Genomic DNA, 17,997 nt, shown 5'->3' on the forward strand with positions numbered 1-17,997 from the left:
ATGCATTTTTCTGTTGTGCCTATGCACCATCCACCCTTCAGTATGCTTTTCTGTAGTGCAGCACATTGACATTGTGTGATAGCACTTGTCCTCACCCACTATTCACTTCCGTTGTCCACTGTGCCTCTCCATGTATCCAAGCAGTGTATTATTGCATAGAATCATGGCATTGTGAGTGGAACCAGGGAAGTGGGCATGGCAGTGTGTGATTTAGAGGTCTGGATCGCAGGTCACCTGGATGTTCAGCGAGTGGTAGTACTTCCTGTTGCAGTACACTGCTGCATGTGCCTAGGGTGGTTCCCAATGCCACATGGGTGCAGTCTAGGGCTGTAATGACGTTTGGCATGTGTACCACCGCATACAACTGTGCCTTCATGGCATGCTCCTGTGCCGGGGTGGTGGGCAGCGAGATATACCATGACACATGGAGCAGGAGGGCTTCCAGCACCTCTCCAAGCACGATTGGAAATGTTGGCTACGACATGCCGTGCAGCAGGGCCATGGAATGCTGAAAGGTGCCATTTCCCAGGAATTGCAAGACAGACACTAGCTTCAGAGCAGCGGGTGCACATCTGTCCTGATGTTAATCTTTTTTTTTTTAACATATTTTTTTATTGTTTACAAAATACAACTCAGAGAGCATGAGCCTCTCACAACTTCCCCTTACCCTCCCACCTCCCCGCCCGGAAGATTTCCAAATGTCTCTGTTGCACGTGTGATTGTCTATGATGAGAATATGTCCGAAATTCTTATATTGTGCGGGCACCATTGCTCCATATAGTCTGATTGTAGGTAGTTCAGGATCTCTCCCCATTCCTTTGTGAACAATTCTTTTGTTCCTTGTATTGTGTGTGTGAGCTTTTCCATGGTTAGTTGTGCCCATACTTTCTGGAGCCAAGTATAAATCAGTGGGGGTTCTTTTTTTTTCCAGTTTTGGGCTATTGACGCCCAGGGTGCTATGAGAAGCCCCATGAAGCCTCTCCATTGTGGTTTCCTGAGTTTCCTTGCTGCCTGGTCTTTTATTCCGCATAGCCATACTTTCTTGTCTAGTTGATTGGCCTCAGGGAATATCTTGATAAGTTCCTTCTTTATTTCCGACCAGAAAGCCTTGATCCCCCCGCAGTCCCACCAGATGTGTCTCCACGTGCCCACCTCTGAGCAGCCTCTCCAACATGTGTTCGGAGTTTGGGGGTACATGGCGTGTAGCCTGTCCGGTGTAAGGTGCCATTGGGTCACCACTTTTAGCCATATTTCCCTTTTTTGGACTGATCACCCGATCATTTTTGGAATGGTGCTCCATAGATCTTCCCACTGCTTTTTGTGGATTTCCTCCCCCAATGTCTTTGTCCACTTGACCATGTATGCCCATTTGAGTTCTTCCTCCTGGGAGTTGATGTAATAGTAGAGCGAGGAGACCAGTTTCCTTGATCCAGGGTTGGTTATTAGGAATTTCTCAAATGGTTTGAGTTCTCGTGTGGCTGCTGCTTGGATGTCCGGGGTTGCCAGCCAGTGCCGTAGCTGTTCATATTTATATCTGTCTGCGTCTGTTAAGCTCAATAATGATTTACAATCTTTGAACGGTCTTATTTCTTCATTTTGGTACATTTCGCCTATTTTCGATAATCCTGCCGCCTCCCATTTCTCATAGGCGCCCTGCTCCATTCCCGGTGGGAACTGGGGGTTCCGGCATATGGGCGTGAAAGGGCCCTCCACTGTAGTCATGATGCCTCTCCTTGTTTGTTCGTCCCATGCCTCTAGGGTGGTTTTCATGATCTCGCTAATTCGGAGATTGGGGTGTCTATGTTGTTTGGCTATCCAAAAGGTACCCTCTAAGGGGGATCTAGCCACCGCCCGGTCCTGTGACACCCACACTGTTTGTTGAGTATCCCCCAGCCATTCTCTCAGAATCCAGAGTTGTGCTGCCTGATAATATTTGCGAAAGTGTGGCAGGGACATTCCCCCTTTCTTTGTTGGAGCTGTAAGGGTCACTCTGGCTATCCTTGTTTTTTTTTATTCCATATATAGGATGAGGTTGCTTTGGAGAATGCTTTAAAGAATGAATTAGGCACTTTGATTGGGAGAGCTTGGAAGTAATAGAGCATTTTAGGAAGGACATTCATCTTTACTGCTTGTATTCTACCCCACCATGACACCATCAGGGGGTTCCAGCGCTTTAGGTCCCTCTTAACCCGTTCTAATGGGGGGGGGGGTAGTTCCCATTGTAAAGTGCTTCTATCTTGTGTGTCAGGGTAATCCCCAGGTATTTAATCCCCTTTTCAGCTATAGCCAAGTCTAGTGTTGCTGCTATTCTTTCCATTTCCGGCCTGTCCCCTGTTAAGAGTAACAGTTCTGATTTCTTCTTGTTTATTTTGAGGCCCGAAAGTGCCCCAAAGGTTTTGAGTTCTCTAATAGCGTGGGGTAAGGCCGTCCCTGGGTTTGTTAGGGCTAGGAGCATATCATCTGCGTATGCAATTACCTTATGATGTATACCTCCCATTTCTATCCCTGTTATGTCACCGGATTCCCTTATTCTAGTCAGGAGAGGTTCCAGGAAGATGGCGTATAAGAGGGGGGACAAGGGGCATCCTTGTTTGGTACCCCGTGTTATATCTATTTCGTCAGTGACCATCCCATTTATAGCTATCCTGATTGTGGGGGAGGTGAAGTTAGCTTTCACCATATTTATAAACAGGTCCCCAAATCCCATATGTTTTAAGGGTTTGAACAATATTGACCACTCCACCCTATCGAAAGCCTTTTAGGCGTCCAGTGAGAGCAGGACTGCCGGTGTGTGGGTAATCTCAGTTTTCTCCACTAGATGTATTATTCTTCTCAGGTTATCGTGTGTCGTCCTCCCTGGGATAAATCCTGATTGGTCTGGAGTTATTAGGGACGGGAGGAGTGGGGATAGTCTGTTTGCCAGGATTTTGGTGTATATTTTGGCATCTAGATTGATTAGCGCAATGGGGCGATATGAGGAGGGCAGGGAGGGGTCTTTTCCTGATTTGTGGAACACCAGGACCTTGGCTTCATTCATAGTTTGTGTCACATTGCCAGTTTATTTGAAGGAGTTTAGGAGTCTAGTCAAGACCGGGATAAGGATATCTATGTATTTTTTGTAAAAGGGTGCAGTAAACCATCCGGGCCTGGTGCCTTGTCGTTTGGGAGTGTCGTTATTGCCTTTTTTACTTCCTCTTCCGTGATCGGGTTCTCTAGTGCCTCTCTGTCAGCCTCTGGGATTGTCGTAATGGGGAGGGATTGCAGATATGTGTCTTGTTCGGTTTCATTTGGGTGCTCTGTGGTATATAATGTTCGGTAGAATTCGCTAAAGACTTGCCTATGTTCTGGGTTTGTGTATGAAGTTCCCCCTGCGAGTCCCGAAATGTTCATTATGTTCGTATTCTTTTGTTTTTCTCGCAGCTGTCTTGCTAAGAGTCTGTCGGCCTTATTGGCTTTTATGTATAGCCCTTGTTTAAGGAATTGGAGGGATCTCTCTGCCACTTTAGAGCGGAGCATTTCTAATTGTCCCTGTGTGTGTTTTAAGGCTTTCTTTAGGGATCTAGAAGGGTGGGATATCAGTTCTTTTTGTGTGTCCTATATTTTTTTTTCGAGTTCTTTTTCCCAGCGATGTCTCAGAATTTCTTTAGTGGCTTTTATTGCTATGAAGTGGCCGCGGGTTACCGCTTTGAATGCCTCCCAGATTGTGCTTATTGGGACCTCACTTGTGTCATTCTGTAAGAAGTATTCTGTTATCTTGTCCCTGACCGTTTCCCCCAAAACAGGGTCTTGGAGAATATCTAGAGGGAGCCGCCAGCGCCACAGGCCTCCCCCCTTTTCTGGGGTCTTTATTTCTAGCCAGAGCGGAGCGTGATCTGAAAGAGAAATCAATCCCTTTTCTATGTTCTGGATGTTCCCCATGAGGCCCACCCATACCCAGAAATAATCAATCCTTGACTTTGTGTTGTATACGTGCGAATAGTACGTGTAGCCTCGCTGTTGGCTCTTTAGTTGTGCCATACATGCCAATTGTTCCATCTTCTGTTTGAGAAGTTTGGATGGGGCGCCTTGGGTAGTGGGTCCCCCCGTACTTCTATCTGTTTGTGGATGCCATGCAAGATTTAGATCTCCCCCCAAAATTACTTCCCCTTTCGCAAAACCCTCGAGCTTCTCTAGAGCGTCTCTAATGAAGCCGTCCTGTCCCGTGTTAGGTGCGTATATGGAGGACAGGGTCAGGCGGCATCCGTCAAGCTGGGCATTAATGATCGCGAGCCTCCCTTCCTTATCCGTTAGCCTGTCTGTGAGGACTACATTCACTCCTTCTTTTATAGCAATCAGGACTTCTGCTTTTTTGTCTTTGGCATTAGATTGCGCCCATATACGATATCCCCTGAGATGTATTTTCTGTTTGTCCTGGGCTTTGATGTGTGTTTCTTGTAGTAGGAGAATGCTTGCCTTTTCTCTCTTCAGCAGGGACTCAACTTTTTTCCTCTTTAACGGGGAGTTCAGGCCTCTTATATTGTATGTTAGGATTCTAAGTCTCCCCATTGAGAATTACGGTGTGGGTCATTTCCTGTTTTTCGGTGCATTGAGATCTTATTGCTTCTTCCGGTGCGTTTCTCTCCCCCCTCCCTCTCTGACTCCCCAACTTCCCCCCCAAAACAAACTTTGAAACAATTAACTTCTCGAGGAGGGCCCGGGTACCTAGGGTTGCTAGGGCATTGGGCCTATCGCTCCCGGCCCTCAATGTGCTCAGTATTAACTTCGCGGGGGATCCTATACCCCGCATTTCCTCAGATCTTCCCGAGTTACAGTTCCAAGGGCTCCTCACCGGCCGCCTGCCTGTGCTTGCCGTGGACATTTTGCTTTGACAACCTAATTACCCATTTTGCTTCTTCTTTTGCCGTATATCTTCCCATCCCCTCAGCCTTTTGTTGTACCCATAACCTGTTCTGTTGGGCATCCCCGATGGGTCCTCCCTTTGTATGTCCATCACCTGTAGGCCTTCGTCGCATGTGGTTACTCTTCTTTGTTTACCTTCCCAGGTGAATAGTAGGCCGAACGGGAAAGTCCATTTGTAACAAATTTCTTTCACCACCAGTTCCTTTACAAGTGGTGCCATATCTCTCCTTTTTTGCAGAGTGACCGCTGCCAGATCTTGATATAAATGGATGTCCGTCCCATTCATCCTGATGTGTTCCAGTTGTCGCGCCCTCCTCAGAATTTGTTCCTTTTGTGGGTATGTGGAGAGGGCTGCTAGGACATCTCTAGGTCTTTCTCCGGGCGCCCCTGTTCGTTTTGGGCCCACTCTGTGAACCCTGTCTATCCCTATGAGGTCCGCTTCCTGCTTCTCCAGAATGTCTCTGAACACTTCTTGGACCGCTTTTTTGAGGTCCTTATCGAGAACCGTCTCTGTGATATTTTTGATTCGAATGTTTGATCTCCTAGAGCGATTCTCTAAGTCTTCGCATTGGATCTCAAGGTTTTGGGTTAGGAGTGCCAATTGTTCCTGGGTCTCGCTGGATTGGCGGGTTTCATCTTCAAGGTTTTGGACGATTCTCTCCATTATATCGGTCCTCTCTTCTAGTTTGGCTACATCCCTCTTGACTTCCTGCACCACTTGTTTTATTTCGTTCCTCAAGGAAGAGAACTGGTCCTGGACAGTTGACATGAATTTATCCTGTAGCTCCGCGAACCATGTCTGCATATCCTCCGGTGACGGAGGTAGAGAGGTGGCATTGGAGTGGATGCGGCCCTCTGGGGAGTCGTCCCGTACCCTTCCTCTTGGTTGTACTTGTGATTCCGCTGACCACATTTGTACCAGGTTAGCGTCTTGTTTAGCTGGGTGTGGGTTCGGGAGAGTCGAGTTCCTTCCCTGTTGTAGAACGTTCTCCTGTGGTTATCGGGAGGCCCTTTGCGCTTTTGGATGTCGCCTCGTGGCTTTCCCCCTTAAAATGCGGGTCCTCGAGGGGGGGGGTGTTGGTCTTCCTGTATGGTGGTGGGCAGTTACCCTGGAGGGGGCGGCTGTCCGCGGTATAGTCCTTCGTTGGTGCCCCCTCCTGCCGCTCTGCACCCCCGTCGAGCCCTGCTTAGGCCTCCGAGTGGTGGGGACTCATTGAGTGTCCACCGGTAATCGCTGGTGTCGGGGGGCGCTCACCTTATGCGCCTCCGAGCGACCGATGGCATGCGCGGTGTTGCTCGGGCTGCTGGGCCTCCCCTCCTCCGCTCGGGGCCCCGCGCTTCTCTGGTGCCTTCTCCGCCTCGTCGGAGCTCGCTTGCCCTGCCCGGATGCGGCGACGCTCCGATGGCGCCGCAGAACGCCCCCCGCCTCCTCGGGTGTTCTGCACTGCTTGCGGAGAGGAGCCGCGGCCTCCCGCGTCTCCCGCTGGTTCTCCGCTCTCGCTAATGGTTATGGCCGCGACCGATGGGGGAGGGGCGGCCGCTTCTCACCGCGTTTGTGGTTCCGCGTCTCCGGTCCTCACTTATGTAGGGTCGGGCCTCGCCTGTTGGATGGTGTCCTTAATATTCGGGTAGGTTTTCGTATCGATTCATGCGTTTTTGTCCTGCTTTATTGTGGTTTTGTTGGCGGCCCGGGCGGGGAGAGATTTATGTGCGACTCCCTGTCCCGGCGGCCATCTTGGAATCCAAGTCCTGATGTTAATCTTGCTCTTTGTGTCCACCTGGATTATGGTGAGCAGCTCATCTATGGTCTCCCTCTTGAGCCGGTACAGGGTTACCAGCTGGATGTCCATGAGGGTCCAGGCTGGGGGCCTGACCCTGGGTTTGGCCGCTCGCTTTCCATGGCATCTCTACCACCTCTTTGCACCCTGTGCCCCAGGTTGATTTTCCTGCCTCTGTAGTTCCATTCATAGCGTGAGCACCACCATATCCCAGGTCACAATGGCTAGTGGAGGCACGGTGTTGAAAAGTGTGTTTGGGGAAGACGTGTGCCTTTTATGTAGCCCTCTTGAGAGGATTTGGTGCATCTGTGGCTTCATTTATGGCACCTAACTACAATGGGTTTTCAGTGGTATTAGTGCCGAAATTCTGCTGCATTACTGCCATGTCCCAACTTGTAATACAATAGAAATACAGCTTTTGCATTCTTACAGTAATTCTGCCAATGGTAATTCTGCCAACTGTATTACAGTCAGCAGAATTACCATCTGTGAAATTACAGTCTACATTGTTACCATCAACTCATAATTTGGTGGAATGGTAATTGTGGCAGTAATTACATTACTGCCAGTTTTACTGTAAACTGCCAAACTCGTAATGACCCCCATGGTGTCTAAAAATGCAATAGATAGACCTCCTTTTTTGGATGTGCGATTTTGAGTTAAAATATTTAAAGCAATTTGTAGCATGTCCTAGCTTACTGAATTAGTCCTAAATTAAACAAGTATTCGGTACAAAAATTTAAAATAAACAGATGCATTTAGAGGATTTTTTTAAATTAAATTGTACATGCTGAGCCTGCATTACAAAGTATTATCTTACAATCCAACGTGTTAGAAACTATCACATGTTCACAAAGAGTGTTAAAGAGACAGCGTTCCCATGACAGACACCAGATTCTACCATCAGTTGTTTGTGTTCTTTAAGGTGGAGGGAAATGGATGGGCCATAGCAAGGGTTGGATAGTGTTTTTATATGTTCTTTTAAAAATGCCAGTAAAGAGTTGGCAAAAAACAATACAACAGAACCCACATATTAAATATATACATCCGTTACTGTACCTAAAATTAGGGAACTTAAGAAAGATATATATGAGTTACCTGCTTTAATTCCTACATAATATTAGCAAGAGCAATGGCAATAGCAGCCACATTGTGCATATTAAGGTGGCTGCGCTATTCACTGAAACATGGTTGCCTTGATTTGACAGAATGCCAAAGGTATCAGAAAGATACATACGTGAGAGAGGGGGGTTTCAGAGGGGATTTCCCATAGTCACAGATGTGTATCGACAAACAAGCGTGCACTCCTAACAGGAAGGACTGCTGTAAATTGCATGGCAGTCAATAGCTTTTGAAATGTAATTATCACAATTTTGGGAACTGTAAGTAATTATGTGTACTTTCAAACTTGCAAAGACATTTAAGAATGGTTTGGGATTGCGTGTAACATCATATTTAAAGGTAAGCACTTGCTCCAAGGACATGTTGTAGAGTAGCGCACCCGCGGAATGTTGTGTCTGACATGTCGCGAGATGACGCAAGTCAGCGAGAAAGACATTTGAGTGGGGGAGAACAAAGGCGGCCACTGCTTCCCTGGCGCTTCTCCTGACATTGACACAGCTCATGCCTGAGCCACCACATCTGCTCAGCTACCCTTATCTAATTGAGCACCCACTCTTATAAAGGACAGTATGCATCAATTGTATATGTATGTACCAGTTGGCAATACAGGCCTTGTTAGAAGCAACCTTTCCTCACATGTTATTTGAGTAGGCCACAACATAATTGGTGACGAGGATCCGCAATTAGCTGACGTCCAACAAGATGTAGGGGCGACGCCAGCCCCGCCATTTCTACAGGCCCTGGGCAGGCCAGTAATTCCATGGCTTCAATGGGAGCCCTTGTTTCAGACGTATTTGGAGGCGGTTGGTGGAATAGCCAACCCTGCTGCAAGGAAGAAGACCATGCACGTCAATGCACTGAGAGTTGAGGGCCAGGGAACCTTAGCAGGCCTGAATCTGGAATCTCAGGAAGGGGATGATGGTGATGATGGTAAAGAAGCCATGAGGAGGATAGCAAAGAGGTTCTTTTCCAAAGAAAATATTGCCCTGCACAGGATCAGGTTATAGAGCAGAAAGCAAGAGCCTGCAGAACCTGTTGATGACTATGTAGTCAAGCTGAGGGAATTTGCGGCAATGTGCGCATTTAGTGGCACAGCGCAAGACAGGATCTGTGATATGCTCATTGTGCACACCAACAAACGCAAAATTCAGGACAAATTCATCCTCCAAAAAGAACTTCAACTGGATAAAGCTATCCAGATTGTGACAGCAGTTGAGGAAACATCCTGTAGGCACAAATGATGGGCAGGTGGTGTCTCAATACCAGAAGTACAGTTTGTACACTACAAAGGAAGGAGAGATAGAGGGCAACGCGACACCAAGGAAGATACCACAGGAAGATATGAGTCTCTAAAGTGCCATAGGTGCGCCAGTACCAACCATTTAGCGGATAGCAGAGATTACCCAGCAAGGAACAGGGAATGCTCCAAATACAGAAAGTTCTGACATTTTGCCTTGATCTGTACATGGAGAGGTGAAAAAGCAGTGACGGCAGTGCAAAGTGAGGAGTTCAGGCATGAGGCCTCCTCTGAAGAAGAGGCATGTCCTACTGTTATCATGGTCACCAGTGTCACAGCTCGCAGAGAAAAGTCCCACTGAATCATCAAGGTGGATGGACGTGAGACAAGAGTAATGGCAGATTCCGGCTCAGACCTCAACATATTGCTGTTGGACACATACAAACGCATGATAGGCAGAGAGAGAGTGGAAGTATAAAGGACCCAGCACAACCCCACTGTGAATTTACTGGAGCAACCAGTCATGAAGACCAACATATACTTTGCAGAAAAGGGCCCGGCTGTATTGGGATGCGGATGAACAAGCAAAGCTGCAAATCAGATTGGATCCCAGTGTGGAGGGACAGGTTTTTTCCATAGCTACAGGATGAGCGTCAATCACCAAAGAAGAATTCCCAGAACTGTTCTCAGACACACCTGGGAAAATCAGGAACTACGTACACAAAATCAAACTGAAACATGGAGCTGTGCCATTAAAGCACAAGGTGAGGCCGGTGACAGCAATGCCTAGAAGTGCACTGCAGGCGAAGCTCGACAAGATGCTGAAGGAAGGAACAATTGAAACAGTAGAGTCATCTGAATGGCTCAGCCTCATGGTCCTCATAAAAGAAATAACACAGGGGACCTATGAATCTGCATCAACCTTCGCAGTCTCAACCTTGAAGTAATATCGGACAGCTATCCCTTACCAAGTATTAACAAATTAATTCTACTAATGAAAGAGGTCAAAGTCTTTTCTTCAAAGATTGACATGAGAGATGCCTATCATCAGATTAGTTTACATCAAGAGTCAAGAGCCCTTACTGCTTTCTGTTTGGTACATATCAATTCACATGAATGCCATTTGGCCTGTCCTCGGCAGCGTTGGCTATTCAACGCATGATGGACTCTTTGCTGAAAAAATAGGGAATGTGTCCTATTTTGGATATATAGGATATATGCCAAGGATCGGGAGACTCTCGACAAACGGCTTTGCAAAGTACTAGCCAAGCTGCAGGAAGCGGGTGTTCGGCTACATTACAACAAGTGTGCATTACAGGCGGCAGAAGTGGAGTGACTGGGCGATAAGATATCTGAGTCAGGGATCAGCCCGAAGAAGGATCATAGTGAAAGCACCCCCTCTCAACAGTAAGGAGGAGTTAAGGTCATTCTTAGGGCTATCCCAGTACTATGCTAAATTCGTGCAGAATCTCTCGTAAGCCACAGCACCCCTGAGGGAACTACTCAAGAAAGGAAAGAAAAGCAGTCGAAAACCTTCAAAGAGGTCATGGAAGGTATCATGCAAGTGCCGTGCCTTTAGCCATTTAACCCACAGTGGAAAATGATGATCACCATCGTTGCCAGCTCATATGGTTTGGGGGCGACTTTGACTCAGAAGAAATGTGATGAGGAGCACATAGTGGCATTTGCATTGAATGCATTGTCACAGGTGGAAAGGAACTACTCCACCATAGAAAAGGATAAGCTAGCATGTTCCTTGGCAGTAGATTACTTCTGAATGTATGTGTGGGGCACAAAGTTTCAGTTGGTAATGGACCACAAGCCCCTGGTACACTTGCTGAGTCCATGAGGTACCCGAACATGTACTCCCCACCTGGCCCGCATTGCAAACAAGTGGCAGGAATATACTTATGAAATCCAGCATGTCATTGGTTGGAAAAATGCCCAGGTGGACTGCATGTCCAGGGTGCCCGAATGTAAAGAAATAGTGACCAGCTTTCTCAAAGATGAAGGCGCAGTTGCATCACTAGGATACCTCAGGAGCCAATAATTGCTGGAGATGAGTGAGAATCATTGGAAGGAGGAGGCATCTAAATATATCACGACAAAACAAGTCACAGAATGAGTCAGAAAAGGCTGGTAAGGTGAGAAAGTGACCCCTGAAGGCCTGCGTCTGTACTACAAGGTATCGCATGAGACATTTTTAGCATGAAGGGATGCTAATGAGAGGGGATCAAGCCATCCCACAAGTGAAACTGAGGAGAACTGTTAGGGAGAATTCTCCAGAATGGCTAATTTCCCTTACCTACTGAGTCCCTCAGCAGCTTTGCTGGATTTCTAGTATTTATTTTTTAACCTGGTAAGAGTGTGAGCCTTTTTTCCCACTCTTACATGGGTTTTGCTGTGTGTGTTTAACATTTTCTTGTGTTCATAGACTGTGGAGCCTCACCTACTCCATAGGCATCATCTTTTTGCTGTGTGTTACACAGCACCTTCAGTGCAATGACACAGGGTTGTCTTTTCGACTTCCCAACTCAGACTCCATTTTCTGGGACTTACTACTGTCTTACAGAACATGTAAAGTTGCCTTTGACTTTCTTAGTCTTTTTAAAAAACCACAGACCCATTACAAACTATCTTACATAGAGTACTGGAAAGTGTTACTAGTTATCCCTTTTTGTCTGTTTCTCATGGAACATTTTTTTGTTCCCTTTTCAGTAAGACTTAGGTTTCGCTGCATGCTTTTTGCATGCCACCCCAGGTCTGCCCCTGACAGTGCCCAATAGCATCTCTGTGAAAGTTGAATTGGAAGTAGGTCCAATATCCTATTAGTCTAATTCTGTGCCTGGTTGAATTGACTAATCTCCTTAATAACCTCTCTGTACAAAGTTGATTTTAGAATCATGCCTAATACCCTCCCTGTATAAGTCGAATTGAGAGAAGTGTGCCTAATAGTCTAATATCCCCTCTACACAAAATTGAATCTAGAGATAGACCTAATAACAACTCTATACAAAACTAAATCTAGAGGTAGACCTAATATCATCCCAGTGTACAGTTGAATTTAGAACTGCGCCTAATAGTCTAATATCCCCTCTTTACAAAATTGCATCTAGAGGTAGACCTAATACCATCTCTGTGTGCAATATCAAGACTGGACTACGCAAACCCCCTATAACTGGGAGTCCACGCGTACCAACTGAATAAGCTCCAAAGGGCACAAAACGCAGCAGCCAACTTGCTACTTGCGCTTGACCACATCTCCCCAGCCCTTAAGACGCCCTTAAGACGCTGCACTGGCTTCCAGTAGCCCGAAGGGTGACTTTCAAAACCTTGTGCATCTCCCATCGAGCACTGCATAAAACCGGACCTCAATATCTCCAAGACAAGCTAAAACCCTACCACCCCCCACGCACCCTAAGATCAAGCTCAGCCGGTCTCCTAGTCATACCGAAGACAAACTCAATCAGGTTAGGCGGATCATCATTCTCAGCCTTAGCCTCCACGCTATGGAACTCACTCCCACCCCACATCCGCCTAACTGAGGATCTAATGGCTTTCCGCAAACTGCTGAAAACCTGGCTCTTCCCCTAAAACCAACCCGTATCAAACTAACCCAAACAGACCAACAGCAACTCAAGGACACCAATCCATCAAACCACCTGATGCGAGAAACTAACAGCTAATAAATCATACGGAAACAGTAAAGATATTTAAACTCCGGAAATGAACAGAATGCAAGCGAAGTAAACTAATTGAATGTCTTGGATGAATTACAATGGATGAAACAGGTGGAACAAAGGAATGCGCTGAGTGGAAGAATGCATGAGTGGAAGAACAGCGTAAAACAGATGAATGTCCAGAACGGATGAGCGTAAACCGGATAAGTGTGTAGAACAGATGAGTATGTGGAGCGGATGAGTATGTAGAGCACATCAGTGTGGATAACTGATGAATATGGAAGTACAGAGAGCGTGTAGATCGCTGGAGCAGATGAATGTACATACCTGGCGAATGTACAGGGTGGATGAGTGTATAGAACGAATGAGTGGATAGAGCGGATGAGTGGATAGAGCGAATGAGTGGTCAAGAGCGGATGAGTGTATAGAGCAGATGAGTGTATAGAGCGGATGACTAGATGAGGGATAGAGCGGATGAGTGGATAGAGCAGATGAGGGGATGGAGTGGACGAGTGGATAGAGCGGATGAGTGGATAAGTGTTCAGTGAGGATGAGTGTACAGAACGGATGAAGGTATAGAACAGATGAGTGTAGAGAGGGATATATGGAACAGGATATAGCTGTTCAATGCGTGTAGAGCACGAGTGCTTAAAGCAGATGAGTGCGGGGAGCAAATGAGTGCGTAGAGGGGACGAGTGCTTAGAGGGGACGAGTGCATAGAGGGGAAGAGTGCACAGAGGGGACGAGTGCGTAGAGGGGGTGAGTGCGTAGAGGGGGCGAGTGCGTAGAGGGGATGAGTGACAGATGAATGCATAGTACATGTAAGGGCATAAAACAGATGAATGCAGGAGCAAACAAGTGCCAGAGTGAACAGACGTGTTGCGTAGAGCGGACGAGATCGTAGAACGAACAAGCACATATTGCATCCAATACTGATGAGTGCGTAGAATAGATGAATACATAGAGCTGCCGAATGCGTAAAGCATGGGGCAGACAGGAGTGCACACTTGGGGCAGACAGGAGTGCATGCATGGAGCAGACAGGAGTGCGTGCGTGGGATAGACAGGAGTGCATGCGTGAAGCAGACAAAAATGCATGCTTGGGGCAGACAAGAGTACATCCGTGGGGCTGACAAAAGTACATGCATGGGGCCGACTCGAGTACGCATGCGAACTGGAGCGCACGGAGCGGACCCGAGCAAGAGGGCAAGCCGGAATGCATAAGTACGTGGCACGGACCAGAGTGTATGGAGCAGACTGGGACGCATGGAGTGGATAGAAGTGCATGGAACGGACTGGAGTGCATAGAATTGCGTGACGTATATAGTATGGTTTGGAATGCAGAGAACGTTGGAAAGAGCATATAACCCATCATATCACACCACCACGCTTACTCTCTCCTTTACATCACCACTCAACTAGAACACAGAGATACTATGACACCATTCGGTATAACTGTTCTCATACCAACATCCGCCGCTCACTCCACATCACTCTAAGTAAACACTGCTGGTTACACACCCCCCAGCCAGGAGTTCTCCTCAGGCCTAACGCAGCCACATCCGGTCTGGATAAATCCGTCCAGAACGAACACATACTCCTGATCTCTCAACAACCACACCTACCGCTAAGAAACAGCTATTACACGGATACCGCACGAGCTGCACACATACCCGGTGCTCACACGCACCTTTTGACTCTCTCTACTCTCTCTACTGATCTGAACATCGGTTCCCAAGGGCGTTCAACCTACCAGCGCCTTCAGACCATACCAATGGTGTATAGGGCGCTATATAATTGCAAAATAACAATAACAATAACAATAACATTCAAGCCTCCACTCCGGGGCCTAGTGGGCAAAGCGTCTACTTTCACTCCATGAAAGAGAGATGTTAAGGGAAGGCATGTTATCACAAACAAGCCTTGCAGTGCTAAGCATATCACTGCAGAGCCTGACATTACTTAGCTACGGGTTCCTAAGGCACTGCTCAGCCAGTCTGCACACTGTCACGTATGCATTTGTTACGGATGTTTGAGATCATTTTTGAAGTGCTTCTAATTTATATTCACAGGAAAATGCACTGTTTATTAATAATAATATCTAGGTTTTATATAGTGCTAACTCGCCCGCATGCATCAAAGCACTCAGTTGATAGTATCGTCCCATTGTGTGGTACTCAATTTATCGACATTGGACGGTTGAAAGGCTGAGTTGGCCCTGCCAGGATTCAAACCTGCATCAGCAGGCTGCACACAGATTTCAGAGGCAAGCTCAGCTCTCTCTGCTATCGGACCAGCCTAGTTGTATTTGCAAAATCTAATTTTAAAAGGTAGAGATTCATGTTTTATTTATTTATTTATTTAAAAACATTGAATCCTTCTTGCCAAAAAGCTGTATTTTCAGAGCCGCATTTTGAGAATCCATATTTCAGGTAAGTTAATGAGTGTTAATAATGCACTTGATTCTTTTGTAACCTGCTTTGACAGTGGAACCTAGACAGTGGGTACTCTGTGCACCAAGCAAGATGAGTTCTCGATCAAGTAGACCATTCTATTATGTCCGACTGAACATCGAGTTAACATGTCTCTTGGCTAATCAGCGAACTATACAGACTGGTGCAGCCTGGAGATTCTCTGAGGTCCAGGCACCCTCAACTTTCTCTCCGCATACAAATGCTGCTGCATGCAGGGCTCCTAGAATAGTGCTCCCTCTGATCTGGATCACTGCTCTGAGCCCCACCAGGACATACGTATGGCTGGCTACTGCCGGCAGCTTTTTTCCCCGTGGGCAGATCCTGGCAGACACAGCCTGGGACTTCTTCTGGAAGATAAGAACCAAAGGTCTGGTCTCCACATTTACACTGCCGCCACTCGATTGCTTTCCAGCTTTCACCTAGAAATGTTGCTGTGAGAGAGGTGGTCTTTCCCACCCCTCTCGCCATTCCAGCATGGACGGATCTCACTTATGCCAGAGGGGGGAGACGTCCCCCCTCTCTCCTGTGTGTAGTCTGTACTAATCACCCTCTAAGTACTAACAAAAGGAAAACACATAACCAAGCCTTATTGAAGCTCAGACACTCCATTTTGTGACACACCAGATGCCATTTTTCACTAGGCCCGAAAATGATGTCTAGAAACCTGTCTCTCGCCTGCCAAGTGCCTCGAATGAACAGCCCAGGCCATCCCCACCTCCTGCCAGCTCTGCACAAGTCCTGTTTTCACAGAAGTCCAGCCATTCCTTGTTGCAACCATTACTATCACCCATGGGAAGATGACCTCCCCTGCACTGTGTGAGACCACAGCAGCCACCAGCCTAAGAACCCATTCATCTCCAATAACCTGCCTGTGCCCACTCGACCCCCACCCCGCCAAGCCACCGTCCACCACGACCATGCCCTTCTGCTGTTTCATCCAGATACAAATATAACCCCTCGCAGTGACCAAATGAGGACACCCACCATAGCCCTAATCCCAGACACCAATATATTCTCCCTAAACATAACACATGTCTACTCGTATCATGTGGCATTAGGTAAGATCAAAAAACCCCAAGGCAAGCACTTTGGTCTGGGGCACTCGGTTTATGGGTATCCGGGTGTAGAGGGTAGAATGCATATATAACTTGTCAGTGAACTCCGAGAAGCAACCCCATTCAAGTCAAAGTTTTATGCTTGCCATTTGTCTCATGCCCTCAAATCCTGTTTTTTAGCTTAGACAGCCAGAAATGTAGCGCTTTACCAGCATGACCTTCACCCCACGGAGATGAGCCCAACTGACCCACGTGCTGAGGGATCAACACCCAATCAACAGCCAATCCGGCATGGTCATCTCTTATGATTGTATAATGTATCATTGTGTCTCACCAATTGTATTGGAGAGCTGTGCACCTATAGCATAGCGTCATTAGTGACGCGGTTTTCTTTTATAATGTGCTGCCCATGTAATGATTAGCAGAGCGCTCTCTGGGCAGCACAGTTCTCTGCATGCACAAACTATTCAATATAAACAAACTTTGTTCCACTTGCAATACATATCCTGGTCTCATTCCCTAGCGGGGTGTGTCCACTATTTTGATTTTTGGATATTGTGTGGGGGAAAGGGTGAATTCATTGTGCTGGCTGGCACTTTAAATTCAGTCCTTTCTCTTCCTCACCTGGAATCCTCATGTCACTGACTTGACATGCCCCAGCCAATTCCCTACAAACCTACCAGGCAGTCACCTCTATTGCCAATACCTTGTTCCCCAATTTTTAATTCCCAATTCGTGATATAGACCTCACCTTCAAGCAACACCTGGAGTTATGGGCCCATATATCTAGTTAAAAATTGTCACTGTGCTTGGACATTTAACTAGTTCTCCAGACCCATTACTCCTAGAGCCACCCTCAAGCTAGGTCTATACAGCTATAATTAATTAAAGACCTTGGAATGGTTCATGAGAATTCTAATTTGACAATCTGTGGGCTTTACAAACCAGTATAACCTTTGTGGGCTTTACAAACCAGTATAACTTTCAGATCGGTTCTTATAACCTAAAGATTGCCCAGTATGCTATATTCCAAAGCTACCGGCAGCACCACCTTACCCTCTGCCAATTCTTTGTGAACACCCAGACGGAATTATGTAAAAAAAACATCTTAATAGCTTTACATGATACAGATCCTGGTAAAAAATTTTGTGGCACTCCAGATGTTTTAGAATTCAACTTCCATTCCCCCTAGCCAGCATAGTCAGTGGTGAAGCATCATGGTAGATGTAGTCCAAACTATCTTGAGGGCTACAAAAAGAGTAACCATGCCACGTACTATCAAGAGTGACAGGGGCTATACTAGCTTTGTAGATCCCACCCTGCTCAGACAGCACCAGTGTTATGGGCCTGTGAACCTCTTTAAATGTCTTGACTGCGCTTGGGCCTTTAAGTCAGTCTTCAGTGTCCACAATGCGGTATGTCCTATGAGATTTGATTACAGTTAGATTTGTATTCCCATGGGTTCCTTTTTCATAGTGGGTCGTAATCAGACATTTCCATTTTGCTGAGTATCCTGAATGCCTGTACTATGTTTTGTGAACATATCTATGCAAGTGATATGTTTTAAATCTTGTTTATTTTTTATTTAGGCTTTGGGAATGTATCACCGCGTACAGAAGGGGGGAAAATCTTCTGCATCATCTATGCGTTACTGGGAATTCCGCTGTTTGGCTTTCTGTTGGCTGGCGTTGGAGACCAACTAGGTACTATATTTGGAAAAGGAATTGCCAGAGTAGAAGATATGTTTGTTGTA

At 46.7% G+C, this 17,997-nt stretch overlaps 1 protein-coding gene across 1 annotated transcript in view; it reads left to right on the forward strand.

The window, feature by feature from the left end:
- The window catches only part of KCNK2 (potassium two pore domain channel subfamily K member 2), an 845,778-nt gene that overhangs the window by 662,787 nt on the left and 164,994 nt on the right, over positions 1-17,997 (forward strand). Inside the window, exon 4 of the mRNA XM_069608568.1 lies at positions 17,834-17,994. Coding sequence (XP_069464669.1) covers positions 17,834-17,994 — 161 coding nt within the window. The remainder of the gene's footprint in view (positions 1-17,833; positions 17,995-17,997) is intronic.

Source organism: Ambystoma mexicanum, chromosome 4q (genome assembly GCF_040938575.1).
Source record: "Ambystoma mexicanum isolate Mex_15411 chromosome 4q, UKY_AmexF1_1, whole genome shotgun sequence".
NCBI lineage: Eukaryota > Metazoa > Chordata > Amphibia > Caudata > Ambystomatidae > Ambystoma > Ambystoma mexicanum.